The sequence below is a fragment of the Macrobrachium rosenbergii genome, chromosome 59, assembly GCF_040412425.1.
Source record: "Macrobrachium rosenbergii isolate ZJJX-2024 chromosome 59, ASM4041242v1, whole genome shotgun sequence".
NCBI classification, from domain to species: Eukaryota; Metazoa; Arthropoda; class Malacostraca; order Decapoda; family Palaemonidae; genus Macrobrachium; species Macrobrachium rosenbergii.
The window spans coordinates 9,768,375-9,788,330 of record NC_089799.1 but is presented as its reverse complement, the minus strand read 5'-3'; the positions used below and the strand labels follow the sequence as shown (position 1 = coordinate 9,788,330).

Sequence of the window (19,956 nt, the reverse complement as noted above, 5' to 3'; positions counted from 1 at the left end):
TCTTGTTGAATTTTCACTCTTTCAAATCTCAAATCCACCTTGACAGCTAAAACAAGCTGGGTATTAGTGGTATACATTTCTCTATGTTTCTTCTCGATTCTGGATAATGCACATCTGCTAGGTATTAAATTTTCCTGGAATATATCTGAATTCTTTGCAAATTCTAGTACACTAATGAACCATCCATTGAACTTCATGTTATTTGTAAAAGTTCTCTTTAAACAAATCACAAATGGGTTTACAATGATCAGTAAGTACATTGACTTTATGACCTAGAAGTGTGTCTAAATTTCTTTAATCCCTGTATAATGCTAAACATTCTTTCTAGTAACTATAATTTTTCTCTGCTTGGTTTAAGACTCTACTGGCATAATATACTGCTCATTCTTGTTTGTCCTTTGTAATAATACAGCCCCAGCCCGGTACTTGAGGCATCACAAGCTAAATAAAAGTCTTTCGAGAAATCTGGGTAGACTAATACGGGATTCCTGTCATTTTACTCTTTAGAAGTGTTTGGAAAGCTGTCTCTTGTTCTTTATTCCATTCATATTTGACATCCTTTCTTTGTTAATTCTGTTAATGGTTTATTATCAAGCAAAACCTTTAATGAAGGTCTATAGTAACCTACCATTCCAGGAATCTTCTCAATGCTTTCAAATGTGTGGAGCTGGATATTCAACTATTGCCTTTATCTTGCCTGCTTGCATGCAGTCCATCTTCACTAATTACATGACCCAAGTATTCCAAAGATTTCATTAAGAATTGACATTTTTTAATTTGATTTTTAGTCCTGCTATTCTTGATCTTTCTTAAGACTATTTCTAATGTTTTGAGGTGACTTTCTAAATCTTTACTAAAAATGATAATGTCATCTAGTAAACTGCAACATTTTCTATATTCTAAAATTTGTAACATTAATCTAACAAAAGTTAAAGGAGCTGAAGTGAGTCCAAATGGCATGACTTCAAATTGCAAGTGTTCTTTATGTGTGCTGAAGGCTGTGTATGGTTTCGACTCTTCTTGTCTAAAGGTACTTGCCAGTACCCACCAGCAAATCTAATGATGAAAGATTTTTGCACCTCCTAACTGATTTTAACATATCTTGAATTACTGGCATTGCATTCTATCGGGATAATTGTTGAATTTAACTCTATAATCTATCACAAACCCCAATTTCCATCTTTCTTTGGAAACAAGTAGCAATGGAGAATTATATGGAGACTTGGAAGGAATGACTACCCCATCTTTCTTCATTTCTTCTATCAAATTATCAAGTATGGGTCTTTGGTTTATTGGTAATCTGTAATTAGGAATAAAGAATGGTTTTTGTTCCATCATCTAACACAATTTTATTTTGTAGGACATTTGTTCTGCCTAATTTATCTCCTTCTATTGCTATTACATCTCTGTATTTTTCTAATGCATGGATTAATCTATCTTTGTTTCTGGAAAATCTGTTTTATTCACTTCTTTGTTTAATTCAGATGTTTGACCAGTTACAGAAAAATGCTTTTTCTTCTAATGTTAGTAATGGATTGTTAATAGGTATTCCTTTACAAAAGATAATGCTGCATATAGTTAGTTTGTTATCTGAGTAGTTCTGGACATAAACTTCACAAGTATCACCCTTCAGGTGGACTAATGAATTATCCATTCTTACAAAATCTGGTAACTCTTCATTTAGTAAAAGTCCTCATTCTTTAACTACCGATCTATCTCTTCCTTTTCCCCGGCTAATGAAGAATTAGAGAAATTTATGATTGAAATTTTTTGTTTAAATTCCACAATAAGTTTGGATCTAGGTAACCAAAATTACCTGTCTGTTTAGAGAGCTATAAATAATTGTACTTTATTATCATCCCTTAAATGTATTTTTGTTACACAATGCATACTTCCTCATCTATTTTGTTTCTGCAACGTAACAATGTTCTGCATCTATACTAGTTTCTTCAGTTACTGCTATTATATCATTTATATACTGATTTATTTATTTTTTTTAACAACAATACCTCATTTACTAATTTCCCTTCATTATCTAAATTTATTACTACATTGCTAAAATGTTCAGTATTTTATCTCTAATTATTTCATAAATGCGCTTGCTTTTCGTCATATTCAGAATCACTGGTGATCACCTTTATTTATTTCTGGGTCACTTCTTTTGTTGGAGGGTATAATTTCTGGATGTGCACATCTTAAATTTCTAGTCTGTAATGTGGGAAATTCCTCCTTTCCGTTACCATTCATTTTAGCTGATTGTTCTCTTGATGATAGGTTATTTTCTGTATGTCTTTCTCGCTGTTGAAGTCGTTTCCGACAAATTGATCGAATTGGGTGAAACTTTCTTCTTTGAAGCGTAAAGCATACGCTCTTTTATTATCTTGTGTAAGGTTAATTCTTCCTTCTTTGCAATCCAGGATAATTCCACATTTCTTCATTAATTTAACAGAACAACACCTGTGCGGAAAAATCTGTCTTCTAGAACTATAAAACTTTCAACAGTTTTATGTGACGAAATGTCTATTTCTAAGTTCACATTTCCTAAACTTTTATCTGTTTTACCCATACTCCTTTTATTATCTTGCTTTGACCCTGAATTAGCGTTTCTTCAACGCCTAAGTAATCTTGTTAATAATGTGTTTATCTATTATGCTTACAGTGCTAACTGAATCCATGAGGACAGTACATATTTATCCTTTATTGGAATTTTAATGATAGGTAAATCCTTTGTGGTTATTTCTTCTTCATCCATGGAAAATACAACTTTTACTCTGCAACTAGGAAAGTGCGGATGAACCTTTCTTCCTTTTTGCTAATTCTTCTCTTTATATTATCTTCTTGAAGGGACTTTCTTCTGTATTCTGTGTAGGGATGAATTGTCATTGATTTGAAGACTTATTTGATGTTGAGCGATTACTACTTAATTCAACCATTTCTTTATTGTTTTCTTGTGTTTTAAACCAGCAATTCTTTGTTAAATGTCCTACCTTTCTTGCAAATCGTGCAGATTCTAGGTTTTCTGCACTCATTTGTAAAATGATTTGTATAACCTGCAGTTTTCACAGGCTGTCTTTGGTCTCGCCCTTGAGCAGAATAGTTCACTTGGGTTGAAGTGTTTGTGTGTTTGAGTTTTGACCATATCTATAAGGTTTGGGAGGACCACTCTTTGTTTAGATTGTTTCTTCCCCTTTGATCTGGATTCCATTTTCTTTTTAGTATTTTGGGCATATTTCTTGAAAGGTAGTTGGTCTATTCCTCATTTGTCTGGAATTATCATAGTTCTTATTATTCAGTTTTAAAGGTGGGATTATTATTTCTGACTTTCCTCTTTCATTTTTGTATTCTGTTGTTCCCAAATTCTTGGAGATTTATCTCTTTCCTTTTATTTCTTTCTCATGGTTTTGAATGTTTGAAGGCTTTTTTGTTGTCGATCAAGTTTTATTTTTCTGAAAGCTTTTCTTTTCATCTTTTCAAGAATATTATATATGGTTCCAAATGACAAGTAATTTCAAACATTTTAGATTAACTAATTTCTGTCATTATCCCCAAACTGTGCCTTGTCTCCTATGGTGATGTCTTCTCTAAATCTTCAGCTTATTTTCTCTATTGCATTCTCAACACTTGAGTAAAGATTTGCTATTGTTTCATATTATTGGGTTAAGAAATCTGGTTGGGTTATATAAACCGTCAGTCTTATTTACTGGTTCCCAAAGTGATAAACAAGTTTCTTTGAATTCTACATAGTTATTAAGTTTGCTAAAACTTGTGGAATTCAAAGTTTTATGTGCGTCTCCATGTTCTGAACTGACGAGCAACAGGCTTCATTTATTTTAGCTCTTTTCATCTGTTATTCCCCTGAAATTATGCGACTATCTGCATCTGAGAGCCAATGATTTACTGTATAAGGTTTGAGTCTGCTTTTGTCAGGATTGGAATCATCCACCTGTCCACAGAAGCGTGTGGTTGTTGTTATGACAGCAAGCCTGGTTCATATTAAAAAACTGTATATTGGTATTGTGAGTATTATTAGTATTGTTACTATTATTGTTATTGTTAGTATTATTAGAATGATTAACACTATTTTGGTTCTGGTTATTTGTGTTGTGTTAGTATTTCTTTGCACTACAGCGAGTGAAACTAGTCTTGAAATTCGACTTCGTCTAAGTGTCGACTGTCTTAAATTGTAATGTGAATTCTAACGGTGTTCAGTAATTCATCAAAGACTCGTTGCATTCACATAACAAAAATTATTCAAATTTCACATTATTTATATATATATATATATATATAAATATATAAATATTATATATATATATTATATATATATATATAAAATGTTAATTTATGTCAGTAACTATAAAAAAAAAGAGACTACAAAAAAATAAAAAACAAATAAATTCTCTAATTTGAGTTCAAGTGCACAATTCAAAAACCTTTTCAATACTTATTCAAATAAATTCTTATGTGAAATTGGGCATCATATCATCAAGAAAAGAAAAAAATTCATCATAATGAGCACACAATTTTACATATAAACTACCAAATATTTATCACAAACCGAATGAGAAAAAATAAGAATTCCTATCTAAATTATTACTAAACAAATAATTTATCATAGAGAGTAATAATTGTATTTATGCAAAAAAAATTTTATTCAAGAGTTTCTTAATTTTCACTTTGATAAAGCAAAGAGGTTAAATAATCTTTACTTAGTTTATTAAGAGAAAAATTTTAAATTCCTTAAAGTGAGTTGTGTTGTTGATATTGTGATATCGCTAAATGTTGTTTCATTCGGCGGTGAATGTTTCGCTAGTCGGATCACTACGTCTGCGTTGTTTTTCTGTTGTTTTCCTCTTTGGAGTTTGTTGAAAAACACTTACATTGTTTTTCTTCAATCACTCGTGGTAGTTTGTTAAACACACGCTGTCGGCGTCTTGCTCGACCGATGTAACAGTTCAAAAATGTTTTTGGCTTCGGGACGCACTATTAAAGTTTATATTCACGTTCTTGTTTTACGCATTATTCGCTGGGTATTTTTTATTTCTTCATATAGGTTTTGTTTCGTCGTCGTAAAATCTAAGTTCGTTTTGTAGATTTCGTTTCGCCAAAAATCTTAAATAATTGCACTGATATTTCTTTAATGTTCGTTTTTTCCGTCTCGCCTTCTTGATCCCACCGATGCTACCGTTTGTAATGTTTTATGTCGTATTTTTCAAGTTGTTCTTTTTCATAACTCGTGTGACTTATTATTGTTCCCTCCTTACTGGTTTCTTTCTTCTTGTCGGCAAAACAATTCAACCACAGCGTCTTTTCTCGAAGTCAGCACCTCTCACGAGTGCTGTTAGTTAGAACAATATATATTATATGTAACATTTTCATTAGTAAGAAACCTGCCGTAACCGGAGACGGATGGGTAGCTTACTTTAATGACTGAAATTTAATTACATACACAAGTACAATTACAGTCCCAGTCTTACTCCTCTTGAAACCACTCTTTGCTAGTCAGTTCAGTTTCTGTCTGGTTGTTCACCCCCAGGTCTGCATGCCTTCAAGTAGCCCTCAGAATCTTGGTTAAGTTGCCCGCAGTCAGAGTCTGGTTGGGACCACAGAAGCTGGGGAGTACTGTCTTCTGCATATTGGTGACTAGCGACTCAATCCTCCTTCTCAGCTTTTTTCTTCTCTGAACCCCTGCTTTCTCTTAATATCTTCCATCTCTCCCTTGAAGTTACCTCATTGGAAGATATTATCTGTTGGACCTCCCTCGAACAGCTTGATTAGAAGGACAGTTGTGGTGCTGTCAAAATCTCTCCTTAGAAGATTTGATTGGAAAATGACTTCAGGAGGAGTAGTTAATGGCTCCTCCTAGAATGTCTGGTTGGAGAAATGGTGAACTACTTCTCTTGCCCAGCCTTTTCACGGAAATTGTAAACGCCTCCTATTGAAGGCAGGATTATAGATATGGCTGGAACGTTGACTCTCTGACGAGGTCTAGATTATACTTGGTTAGCTCAGTCGCGAGGGCACAGGTTCAAGATTTTATGATCGGTTTTTATGGTCTGGGTGCGATACACTCGGCAACTGTTTTGAGTTCAAAAAGACAGTTTCCGCCTTTAGCTTGTTTGCTATGTCTAGCCTCGGTAATGCATAATAACCAAGGCTTAATTGTTTCTCTCTCTCTCTCTCTCTCTCTCTCTCTCTCTCTTCTCTTCTCTCTCTCTCTCTCTTTATTCTTTTCTCTCCCTCTCTCTATTCTTACTCGGTCGGTCACTGTATAATTTTTCTTTTTTTCCACTTCTCTCTTTTTAAGATTCTATTCTTATGCTTCCTTATTTAATCGTTCTTTACAGAATACGCTACTGCAATAAGGATGAAAACACTGAGAAGAACGTATACTGCAAAAGAAAAATACTGAAGTAATAAGAAAGACGAAAATACAACAGATTGTTTTTATGGAGGCTAAAGTTCAGTATCATAATACCGTTTTCGAAATTGGCTTTCAAGTGATTCATAATCAAGCTTCTTTCTCATATGTCCAGAACGTCATGCGAGCTTCACCCGGTTTTCATTTTTGTAGGAAACATGTTTCAGCTACTGAGAATTAACCTCAATTGCAATTCCTATATGTTAGGATATTTCCTTTCTTTTTTTCCCCCATTTTTTGTATCAGGTCACATATGTACCACGCAACATTTCCATTTATTTGTCCAGTTTTATATCAGATCCTTATTCGTTTATCTGGGTCTCGGGTGTGTAATTATTTAGTCTCCTTAGTTACATAATATTCTACGTTTTTGTGTAGGTAGTTATTTAGTTTCACTTTCGCACACAATTCTTCAATCGACCTTCTGACTCGCATATCTGTCCATACCTTTCCAGTAAAGCCTCATCCATATTCATGTATACCAGACGCGACCTTTCACTCAGATTGACTCAGTCTTTGATAAATTTGCATTAACCTTTTAGCACACATATATGGCTGATGTATAATTATATATATATATATATATATATATATATATATATATATATATATATATATATGGCCTATATATATATATATATATATATATTAAAACTTACCAACTCGGCGCAATATAATGAAAAGTGGAAGATTGGCTTTTTTTATTAACACCAAAATGAGCGATGGGCTCGAAATAAAACTCTGGCAGAACAACTGACTCTCCAAACGTCGGACACGGTTATGTGATACGTAAGTGATCGCGTATTTCTGTCATACTTTCTTGTTTATGAAATGAACAGAAAATCAAGAGGAGAAAATCAAGAAGAGAACAAGATATTCACTGTAGTGTACAATCATTTCTGGGGGAAAACAGGTTGAAAAATAAAGTCGTCACGAAATTACAAATGATTTCTAAGTTTTTTTTTTTTCACTCAAATAAGTGATCATTTTGGAAATTTTTGTCCTTTTGGAGACAATTTTGCAGTAAATTTTGGATACTTTCAAAACCATTTTGGAAACGATTTAGCGTTGGTTATGGAGGCAATTTCACATTCATTTTAGAGACGATTTTATATTCACTTTGTCGACGACTTCATAACGATTTAAAAGAATTTTAAAATCATGATTAAGACGATTTCAATATAATTTCCCTCAGAATGAAACGCATACATTAAAAAAAAAACTAGGCTCAAGCTTCTGTAAAAAAAATTCTGCCACGAATTGGACGTATCGAGTGGAGTATGTGTCATACACTCATACACGAGCTGAATGATATTCATCGAGTAGACACTCTACACTATATATATATATATATATATATACCTCATATATATATATATATATATATATATATATATATATATATATATATATATATATATATATGTATGTGTGTGTGTGTGTGTGTGTGTGTGTGTGTGTGTGTGTGTGTGTGTTATCAATTCATGTACAAATCCAACCGGCACGTTGTTTCTTTCATCTTTTGCGGATCATTATATTTTTTAACATTGTTGTTGTTCTCTCTATGTCAGCTCTCTCTCTCTCTCTCTCTCTCTCTCTCTCTCTCTCTCTCAGTAGATCCAACCTTACATCACCACGAGGAGACCAGAGATCTATCACATGGGAGTTAAACAAAATCCATAGTGTAGTTATTGACCTAAGCATTGAATTAGGCATCTGGGCTATGAGTGACCTAATTTGAAACAGGGCGTGGGGCTAGCAAACTCACCCCGCAAAAAATCTAGCCGAGAATGGGAGAGGCAAGCGTCTTCTGGGGTTTTTTCTTCTCGGGCTAGAAGGTACATAAGTGCTTGTGAAGTGGAATAATTCTCCCTTTGTAATGATTTTCCTAACATCAGTACTGTAGAGAGAGATCCGCCTAGATCTACTGCACTTTTGAGTGGGGCAAGGGGCTTGTCACGCCCATTCCGGCTAAAGTTTGATTTTAAATTCATAGCGACATTTACGTTTTAATCCATCGAGATTCCAGGATTACCATGGCATAACTACCAATCAGGGAGATCCCTGAGGCGTGAGCCAAAGGCTGCAAATTGTAGAGTAAATTGAATTTGTTGAGTCCGACCGTATATACACGTATATATATACCGCAACGGCGTCAAATAAACTCGTCTGATAAAGAGGCCGCGACGCTCAAAAAATAGACAAATAACCAATCAGTCACGGAAAAAGAAACGAGCGGCAATACCTGCAATGATGACGTGATTATAGATTAGATGTAATTTATTCATCGGCAGTTTATATTTCTGTTTTGCTAACGTTTTTATTTCCTGTGATATCCTACAACCATTTTTGCTTTCAAGGGGGAGCTGCTCCTGAAAGCGGTAGTGTTTCACTATATGAATTTCCTTCTAGAAGTGAGGCTGCTAGCCTCACTTGCCGCCTTTTCCTTGGTCATAAAATTTTAGAGAAGTTCTCCCAGTCACTGGGATGTAGCGCTTTTTCAGTAATAATGATAATATTTTATTATTATTATTATTATTATTTATTATTATTATTATATTATTATTATTATTATTATTATTATTATCAACAGCAACAAGAACCCGAACAGTCATCATCGTCAGCAAAATTCCTTGCAAAAGTTAACTTATCATTTTTTTTTTAATGCGGACCCCTTGTCCTTTAAAACAAATCTCATTTTTTATCTCGCTTGCGATTCTACTCGAACAACATCGGACGCAGCGTTTGATCTTCCATTTGCATTTCTTGAAAAATTATTTGTTCCTTCTTTTTGTGAAATCAAACCGAGTTTTTGAATCCTAGATCACTCACACATTATTTCTTTTCTCTCTCTGTTAACTTTCATAGGTGTTTTCTACGTCTTGACAGAAACTTTTCTTCACTAGTTTTCTTCTTTCTTTATTCACGACCCATGTCGCTGTCTGAGACCCATGATTTCTTAACCTTTGTAAAAAGAGCACCAAAGGATTTCTTGGTAATGGTGAGAGTGTCATCAAAAATTTTGAAACTCGTAAAGCAGTCCAACTAGTAAGACTTTGAGAATATTCCAGAAAAGGATTGTTTTTTGGTAAAAGTAATTATTGTTCCCTTAAGAAGCTTTATACCCTGAATCAGTATAATACAGTATAAGTGAAGCTTATCGAGGGAGATTCCTCAGTGTAACATTTATCGTAGTCGAGAAATTATTTAGTTTACTGAAATTACTTAGTATTCTCAGGGGGAAAAAGTAATAGAAAGTGAGGAAAAACTAACAGCAATGAAACAGTGACGTCAGTTTCTGATTACACGTTTATAAACAGCAGTTGAGCGCGATAAGTGATGGAAAGGCTTACATCGCAAGTATGTTAACCATATTTCACAAAATCTGCAAAAAAAAAAAAAGAAATTGTCTATAATCGGGGCTATTCGATTCGCCAGTATTTACTTGGCGAATAGTGTTGTTACGTCATTTGCCACATCCTCGTTTAGTAGGAAAGGAGAGATGACATATATTCATAAAGATCATCCTATGCGAAGAAGTAATGGATCTGCTTGACTTATTACTTATCGACCGTCTCAGAGTTCTAAGATTCTGTTAAGAAAAATGGGAAGTAAAAGTGCCTTAACTGCTGCGTGTTGTTTGAACGACCGATGGTTCCGGCCAGTAGAACCAGTACGGTATCATTACTCTGGGGCTTTTTAGTTCATTTCTGGTCTTCAGAGTGACAGATTGGGGCAGAGGTAAAATTGAGTTTAAAGTGATTAAAAGTGATGATATATTAACATAACGGTGTATTTTGTGACGTCTTCGAAATGCCGTTTTCTCTTGCTGTTCGAAAACGAGGTAAGTTTTCGTTTTGAAGTTTCCCTTGTCTACTGATCGGCCTGTGCCAGCACGGGCTCTTGCTATTCATGCATCGATAATATTTATATTACACGTGGTGATTCCTAATTGATTATTCGATATTCATGAATGACGTTGTGTTCGTATGATTGCAGTTCAAGACCGTCACAGGTGCCGAATTTCGCCAAAATTATTTTTCCTCCTTGAAAACAAAGAGCTTTTAAATAAAGAATATTTATTCCTTTGACGACGACGTCTAGATTAAGCTGGCTACATGCCATCACGGGCTTTTCTTTCTGGGTAGCCTGTAAAGTATCCCAGTAGCATTATAACACTGAAGCCTTAATTTGATTAAAAATATCCATGTGGACTTTTACATTTTGAATTGTATTCGACGTTGTCAGAAGTACAACTTCTAATATGATTCTCCCATTTTTTCATCTTTATGTAAAAACAAAAAGCTTTCACCTGATCATTGTAAGGTAATGACTCGATTTTAAGACGACTTTACTCCTTGTTATCAAATAATGTAGAAACTACATGATTTCCAATTCATAAAAACGCTACGGGCGTCTGAAAAATTTTTACCCAACCCCATTTGTTATCGTGAACGATGGTTGTAATGAATAATCATATTGACAGTTTTGCACGTAATTTTTCCTTATAAAGACTACATATTGTTCCATAAACCACCGTTAAACGTTGACAACAGGATGTTTGTGTTTGCTAATATTCGTCGAGCATTATCTCTCAAAAAGATTTAAACTGTGGAAAAGCGTCTGCGAAATTATTATTCTGCCTGGCGTGTTCGTACATTGTTATTTTTAATTACTCCAGTCATTCATGATATTGGATCCCCTAGTATGGAAGAAGAGAGACGGTTAGCAATTCTGAAGCCATTTTTGTTTATCCAAAGCAGAGGAAAAAATGACTAATCGAAGTATACATTTCATAGAAAACGGATCGATTTTTTACGTTCACAGAAAATGGTTCACACTGAAGGGGGCGCTCCGTCATTGAGAAGCCTTCGGATCACAGTGAAGTGAAGTGATTAGTTTTGAAGTGGGACTCTTAAGAGAGGCAAAGGGGTCTTGTAAGCGTATTCAAACTTACGATCTCGAGTGGGAGAAGAGACTTACCCCGGAATGAAGAGGAGCAACTCTGAAGTGTACTTTTTCCCGTTACGTTCACAACGAAGGCCATAAGACTTGAATCTCATAATTCGTCATGTAATGAAAAATTCAAACTAATGGCAAACTCTACATTCTTAAAAGGAGTTAGCAACTACCTTGGGGGCTCAATAGATTGCGGTTTATAAAAATCGGAAGCATAACTTGGTTTTATGTTTATGTATCTACGGTTGTTCATTAGTTATGGAAACTTCTTCCAGAGTAAGTCGTGTTAGTTTATTCTGCATCACTTAAGGCGTTTTCGTTGGTGTAACAGTCACTCAGTAGGAATGTGTTTTAATTATGAAAGTATTCTCATTTCAATTTGGGGTAAATCTTCGTCTCTCAGTCCCATTGACTTACAACTATCTAATCTAGACAATATATATAATATGTATATATATATATATATATATTTATATATATATATATAATATATATATATATATATATATGTGTGGGTATATATGTATATATATGTGTGTGTGTGTGTGTGTGTGTGTGTGTTGTGTGTTTTCTGGGCGACTGTGTTCAAGATGTGTTCAAGCACTAAACTACAGTTTTCCTGGATGGTGTCTGTGATCTTTGAAAATCCACGTTAGGTTTATATGAAATATAAGAGCTCCCAGCCGAAATAACACGTAAAATCAAACATGCAACACTTTAAGAGAAATGAAACTTTCAGCAGAGATAAGGACGGAATATCTGAATAAAGAGCCTAAACAGATAAATAAACAGAAATGGAAACCAAGCTACATGAGAGCTTGTATGTAGGATTACACACACGCACACACACACAAAGAGAGAGAGAGAGAGAGGAACCCTCTTGTTGATTCATGATGTCAGAGACCCTCTTAAAAAAAGGAAACTTTCTTCGAGACAAATGCAGCTGAAACGCTTTAATTGAGACACACGCCAAAGTTTTTCCGAGTCAAATGGGGGAGCTGAAGAAGACGAAGCAGCCCCTTGCTAGAATTAGCCTTATGTGAGCATGCTAAAAGTCTTCTCCGAGTTGAATTGCTACTGTGTGTATAAGGCTGGTCGGACTCTCTCTCTCTCTCTCTCTCTCTCTCTCTATTCTCTCTCTCTCTCTCTCTCTCTCTCTCTCTTTGAGGAACTTATATGGTCAGGTGGAGTTCCATGATTGTTTGTTGTAATAACTATATTATTATTATTGTATAATATTCATTTAAAGAAATTCTGATGACGCTTTGAAGAAAATATCGTTAGATATATGAATCCTTGTCTGTACTCAAATTCGTAGTTACATTCATTACCAGATGACGTCTTTTCTCCAGTAAATTGAGTCTGTTGGTTTCGACGATATTTCAGTTTTAAACATTACAGTTTTCTTAGATCAAAGAAAGATTTTATTAAGGAAAAGGATCCTCGAAGTTTTGAACTCTTTTGAAAACCACTTGGTACTCACATTTAAAAATTTATTGGCGAAAAAGGAAAGCATATCTGACGAATGAAACCTTACTTATTTTAATACGCAAGTGTATGAACGTACGTTTGCATGGACAGACAGACAGACAGACAGACAGACAGACAGACAGACAGACAGACAGACAGACAGACAGACAGACAGACAGACAGACAGACAGACAGACAGACAGACAGACAGAGATTGTCGAGGGACAAAGAACCTCAATAAAACATCCTTATATTATAAAATATCCCTATATTGTAGCAACTTTAGCGGTTTTTTTTATCCTATCTTAACATTTAATTTTTACCTCCTGGCCTCGCCTCCACCTCTGGTTACCTCATCTTGGCAAATGGGCCCCATAATTTCTACAGTTAAGCAACAAAGCTTCAGTCTAGAGGCACTGTGCTTCCATTTGGCCAAAGGTAACGCGATAAAATGGAAGCTAATTTGTCGGGAGCGGGCCTAACTTTCCTATCAAAATTGGGTTTGCCATGTAACTTGATCTTTTCATTAGCGGATCACAGGACAGTGTTTAACGTACCTGCCTCAATTCGCGCCAGAGGTATTATGTCTGGGGACAACGAAGGAGGGAGCGAAGAGCAGGGGAGAGAGAGGGAAGAAGAGAAGGAGAAGGGGGGCGGGGGAAAGAAAGGGAATTGGTTTTGGAACTTGGATGAGGAGGAGGAGGAGGAGGGAAGGGGATAACTAAAAGCTAGGAAGTTGGGGAAAGAGAATTTTGTATAAAATATTGTTTACTTAAAAATGAAAACATGAAAAGTATGTGATAAAGAGTACGGGGTAAAGAAAAACATATTTAAAGACAACTCGGTAATAATAACAATAATAATAATAATCATCATCATAAATATTATTTAAAATAATACCCAATTCAGCTTCATATGTTTTTATATGGAAATAGAAAAGCTCATGTACAGTATTAAATTAGCTGAAATTGGTATAATTGTCGACAATAATGCTTTGAAAGAGAGTTTCCCATCAAATGATAAGGATATAGTTTACTTTACTGCACGTATAAATGAGATGCCAGTATCCTTATTTAAAGAAGGAATGACCGGTAAATCATTTGAATAGAAAGCTATAAACCAGTGACTCGTTTTTTTAGCAATCAGCTGCAGTGATACGCCAGACAGATAGATGGATAGATAAAACAAAGGGTCACATGAAGCTTGTATTGTTATAGTTGTTATTGAGGCGGAGGTGAAATATCACGCATGGTTTTTCATGCCCCGTATATCATTTTTCATGGCGCTGAAATTGCCTGGCATTTTCGCAAGATTTCACGAGTATCTGGACAGAGGAATTCCCTTCAGGTTGAGGGAAGAAGATGGGAGGGAACTCGTCCTCCTCCTCCTCCTCCTCCTCCCAAAGACTGTCAATGGGTTTTATTAAAGCATTCCCTCGCGGCATTTCGGCCGCATTCAGCTCTCTTCTGCTTTGATGCAGATATACCGTTTTGCTCGTTTGGACTCTCGCTCGGGCTGGCTAGCTGGCAATTACATGAATCAAATAAAATTCAAAACGAGTTTTGCGTCGTCCAAAGAGATTTGCATCTCGTGCGTGGCCCGCGGACGCACGCAAATCCACGTCACTACTTCTTCCTCCTCGTTAATTGGAGTTTGGGGATGCGCGTTCCTCCTTCTGCAGGCTTTCTCCTTTGCTCTAAGTTAATTGACCCGTTTAACTTTAGTTTCGTTTCATGAAGGTTTTTATGGCTGCCGTAATAATAATGATAATAATAGCAACGAATTGCTTGTGCGACGTAACACGTTGGTATATATACGTTGGTATATATATATATATATATATATATATATATATATATATATATATATATATATATATATATATATAGTATATGTGTATGTGTGTGTGTGGATACGTGCATGCAGCTGATAATTATTTCTTTTTTATCGGATATGGTATTTTCTTAACATCCCCAATCATACGCTATTATGGCGTGAAAGTTTTCCGGCATTGCTCTTAACGTATCAATAAGCGCTTTATTTAAAAGTCGGGGTGATTGTGAAATCAATGCATTCGCGGCCTAATATCCTCAACGGCTTTGCTTGGTAGTTCGAAAATATTGAAGCCGATTCACGAACGTGTTCCGAAACAGCGAAACCCTTTGCTAATACCGAAGAATACCGAGAGTTCATATTATATAAATACTCAAATACCCTTTGACTTTCATTGGCTTTGTAGGAAATGAGATTTCACTTTTGACTTGACATTAAGCCTTTAAGCCGTTCTTGCTGCGTGAAAGAGAATACTTAAAAGACGGTATTCAGCTTCTTTTTATATGGATATATTTAAAAAGCTTTTATTTGTTTGCATAGAAATGCTTAATTATTAAGAATAAGATTTCGCAACAGTGTATGCAAGCAAAAGAAACGCGCTTTATATTGGGCACACTGTGCTGAAGAAACTCGCTGAAATAAAAAAAAAATTGAGCATAGCTTATATTGTAATGAAAATATAAATGCAAATGATTTAAAGGTGCGATATTAGTTTCGCGAAGAAAATACTTTCTAATACTAAAAAAACTTTATTCATTTTTTTTAATTACGACATACCGACGACATAAAATTAGGAAAAGAATATTGACAGAAGTCTGAAGTTAAAGAATAACGATAAAATTTAAAAATATCAAAATTTGTTTCATCATGATACCAACGGCCAGAGATGTAACAGTGTGTTTACAGACGTTAAACCAACAACTGAGTAAAGTGCTGTAGATGAGAACTGAGCGCTACAGGAGAATTAGTGGCGAAGACGATCCAGAAGCTGAACTTTTGAGAGCTTTGTGAGATTTTGAACGATGGAAGGAATCTGAACACAGTAGTGACATGTAGAGTAGGCATATGTGAAATGCCTGTGCACCACATATGTCATGTCCTCATATGTTTGGGCCTGGAAGGCCCCGAATATCAAAAGACTAATTTTACCATTTATGGAATATGGCGAGGTATGCAGCTTTTGGGGGTTATGTCCGTCCTTGCTTTCATCGTTATTGCGTTTGGATGCGTATTGAAAACCCTCTTTTATTACAGTTTCGTCGTTTAATAGAAAGTTATTTTTATTTATTTTTTATTTGGAAGACTGAGGGCTCTCTGGTATGGATACGTGAAATGTCATTTTATTCCCTCCTGTCTCTCTTTCTCTTTGTTTAGTATTGCGCAAGCAACCTGGCGTACTCACACACACACACACACACACACATATACATATATATATATATATATATATATATATATATATATATATATATATATATATATATATATAACATTTATATGTACATATATATTTTTATAATTTTATATATATATATATATATATATATATATATATATATATATATATATATATATATATATATATATACAAGTACATATATGTATATATATACATGTATAGATTATGTGTGTGTGATCTACATGCAACTTTTTTACCAGATATAGTGGCCTCTTATTCTCTCGATTTCTTCATACTTTTTGTTACTCTCGTCGCCACATAGCCTTAGACCCAGATGAAGAAACAACTAGAGAAACTCTGACGCCCATGGGAGGATTCGAACCCGCAGCCGATATGTCAGAGTGGTTAAGGTCAACCATTCAACCATGAAGAAGGATATAAGCTTCTTCCTGCTCATACATACGTACATCAGTAGAATTCAAATGAATTTTGCTACTAGAGTTGGAATAGACCATCGTAGCATAGTCATTAAGCGTTTATTGTTTTTCTGGCAGAAACGTAAATGTAGAATATAAGGGTCACTTTTATATCCAAATTTTAAAGTGCAATGACATTAGCCACATTGACCTCTTAACTTCTCGAGCGATTTTGCCGGATTTTACAATTATTTGTCGGTTTGCTAAGAAAACAGCAATATAATAAGAAAGTTGTTATCTCCCTGTTATTTATTTATATTATTTATTTTTCTAGTGAAGCTAATAAAGTTTTTTTTATCAGTTAATCGAAACTTCTCTAATCGTTAAAAAAATTATTTTGAGTTTAATATGAGAGAGAGAGAGAGAGAGAGAGAGAGAGAGAGAGAGAGAGAGAGAGAGAGTAAATGCTCAGAATTAATTAACACACGATAGGAAAAAGGGGACTTCCGGATAGGCCACGAGATCACCCGAAAATTCATTTGCCCCAGTGAAAGACAGGAAGAGGAGAACCTTCTGTTTTCTTCCTCCTCCTCCTCCTCCTCCTCCTCCCCTTTTTCGCTTCCTTCTAATTCGAGTGATCCCTTCGCGGAAAGAACGATCAGATCTTGAATACCTCTTTAATTCCTCCTTTTCTCGTTCTTCTTTCGCAGGCATCGGGGAATTATCGGCCAGGGGCAAAAGTTCGCCCAAGAAACCACCGAACTGTGAGCCTAGTCACCTGCAGCAGTGCATGGACCTCCTGCAAGCAATTAACAAAGATCATAATCTTGCCTTCGCCTCCACTGAACCAGAACTCAACAAGATGTGCAGGTACGTCAGTCTGATGGGAAGAGCTGAATGAGTGATTGATTTCTTGTGTATCAGTTTCAGTCATAACAGCAAGGAACTTTTTTTTTTTTGTGTTTTTATTGTTTGTACTTTGTGAACAGGTTTTTCTATGATTTTTTTTTCTGCTAATTTTTGCTTTGTTTACGTGTTTTAAAGAAATTTTCCAAACATATTATTGCATCAAAATTAGTGAGACATCAGTTGAGTATAAGGTTGTCTATAAGCTGCTGTTGAAAGCCCAAATTAATAATCGAGAAGTGTGTTTAAGTACAAAATTATCTTTGTAGTATCTAGACAGACTTTTATGGATAAGTAATAGGCAAATCAGTCCTCACGAGTTACCTCTGAAATTTACTCTGACAGTTGAACTTTTGTCAATATACACAAATTATTCCTTAAGAAGTATTCACTGAAATGTTGATAGTTACCCCAAGATAGTCAACTGGAAGCAATCGGTATACATTTGAGACCCGTTTGAAGCCCATAATAATCAATCAGTCGTTGACTGAAAAACTAATGAACTGACCAAGGTACTAGGCGGTTTCATTTCAGCATGGCAAAGAAAACCCGAAATGCATGCCGTCCAGTAAGTGAGAATTCATGACATTTCCATTTCATTTTCCTGAGGGTAAAATGCTGCCGTGAAAGCTCATGAGTTGTCGAATAGAACTCATTTCACTTAAGGGCAATCCTCGGAGCGGAGGCCGCTAAGAAATCAGCTTAACAACCAGCTCATGTCGAAGCAGAAGGGTTTAGCAAATATGCCGATAACCTTTTGCAATTTTTTTTTTTTATTCGGTTCGATATCTACGAGTATTAGTCCAGCTTTGTCTGTGTAGGCAAGAAGCTATACGAAATTATCTCGGGGATTACGGCATCATGACTGATGCCAATTTCTGTCGCAATATTTTATTTTTTGGAGTGTGTATATAAAGTCGACTTTATTGGATAATTTTAATGATAAGGAGATAACAATAGATAAAGGGGCCAATATGAAATCCATGTGTCTTTTAATGAATGCATACACACACACACACACACATACACACACATATACACACACATATATATATATATATATATATATATATATATATATATATATATATATAATGCATATATGTATAAATTCTCCAAGTGCTGATGCACAAGTGGTTAATATAACTCACTGGCAACATCTGTAATATTTCCAGTGCTTCTTCTTGTCTTAAGGGCAGAAACCTTGAAGTTACGCAAAAGAACTGATAATGTGTTGCTCTGTTTATTCATTCCCAAGCCGGCAGCAGTTTCAGCCATAACGCAATGACTAATAAAAGGGCAATACTAGATCTACAATGGAGCTACAATCCAAAATGTAGGAAAGTAAAGCCAAAACCCCATAGAAAAAAAAGAATCCACAATGAAAAAAAATCTTGCAAAATGACTTGCTTTTTCAGTGGCTGACAGTTAAGTATCACAAACTATATTGCTAAAAACTACTAGGTTTTGGAAGATATTTTGTCGTGATAGTTAACGTCTTTCTTAGGTTTATGTTTTAGAAAAATAGTGCTCATTCTTTACTTAAGGACCTCGGAGTTACTGACCATGATTTATTTACTTAACGAAAAATAAACCTAAAAACATTTACCCTACAAGGAGTATTTGATTTCAGACAGATGTCACTAATTTAAGTACTAGAACTCAACCGACTTTGTCTTTTTGATAAGATAAAATCCTTTAATTCCATGACGGACCACAAACATTTGATCCCTTTTGCCACGAAAATAAAAAGTAAATTATTTAAACCTGAAGCGAACGGAATGGAAAATAACGCTACTCTATCGCAGCTTACAACCATTGACGTAGTTCTCAAAAACTACGAAAGCAGAGGAAAAGAAAAGATACCGCAGTCAAAAGCTAGAGGAAGCACGATAAGTTCAAAAACTTACTCGCTTACTCTTAGGTGAATTGGGGAGACGGCTACTGAGATAGGAGTTGGGGTGGGTTGTCGCGGGGGGAGGGGCGGGTGGAAGTGTCCTATAACATTTCCATCAAGCTGCATCCTGATATGACACTTCGATCCTTCGTGCAACGAATTCTGCTCCTATTCCCTCCCCCGCCCCCTTATAATACATTCCTACCTCTGCTCAGCTCTTTGGCGAGCGAGTTGAAGAATTAAAATAGATTCCTCCGGAATTCCAAATATACCTCAAGGGTTATTTGAAATCGTATTCGACCAAAAACCCTTGAATGAAAAAAAAAAACTTATCCTCCCCTAATTAACTACTTCACACCCATTGACATGACCTGAAAATTTCGGCTGGTCACCAGTACAGCCCTTTGATGCTGCCACGTCGGTGTCACCCGGTTAAATTAACACCCTCTAGATTTTAATGAATATGTTGAGAGAGAGAGAGAGAAAGAGAGAGAGATAGGACCGGGAATCAGTGATTTCGGTATTTATTGTAGCCTGAATTTTATTTAATTTTATTCTTTTTCAATTTGTTTGGCGAGAATTAAATTCGTTTGCATAGTGGGATCGGAGCAGAGCTGCAGATATGTTGGTTGAGAATCACGATGATAACCTTCAC

General features: G+C 35.3%; 1 protein-coding gene across 6 annotated transcripts in view; it reads left to right on the top strand.

The window, feature by feature from the left end:
* LOC136837365 (uncharacterized) overlaps positions 1-19,956 on the top strand; it is a 459,192-nt gene that overhangs the window by 412,269 nt on the left and 26,967 nt on the right. For 5 of the 6 annotated variants that reach the window (XM_067102117.1, XM_067102118.1, XM_067102122.1 and 2 more), the window contains one exon: positions 17,209-17,368. In XM_067102117.1, coding sequence (XP_066958218.1) covers positions 17,209-17,368 — 160 coding nt within the window. Of the gene's footprint in view, positions 1-10,117; positions 10,266-17,208; positions 17,369-19,956 lie in introns of those variants that run through there. The other variant, XM_067102119.1, reaches the window with a different exon arrangement.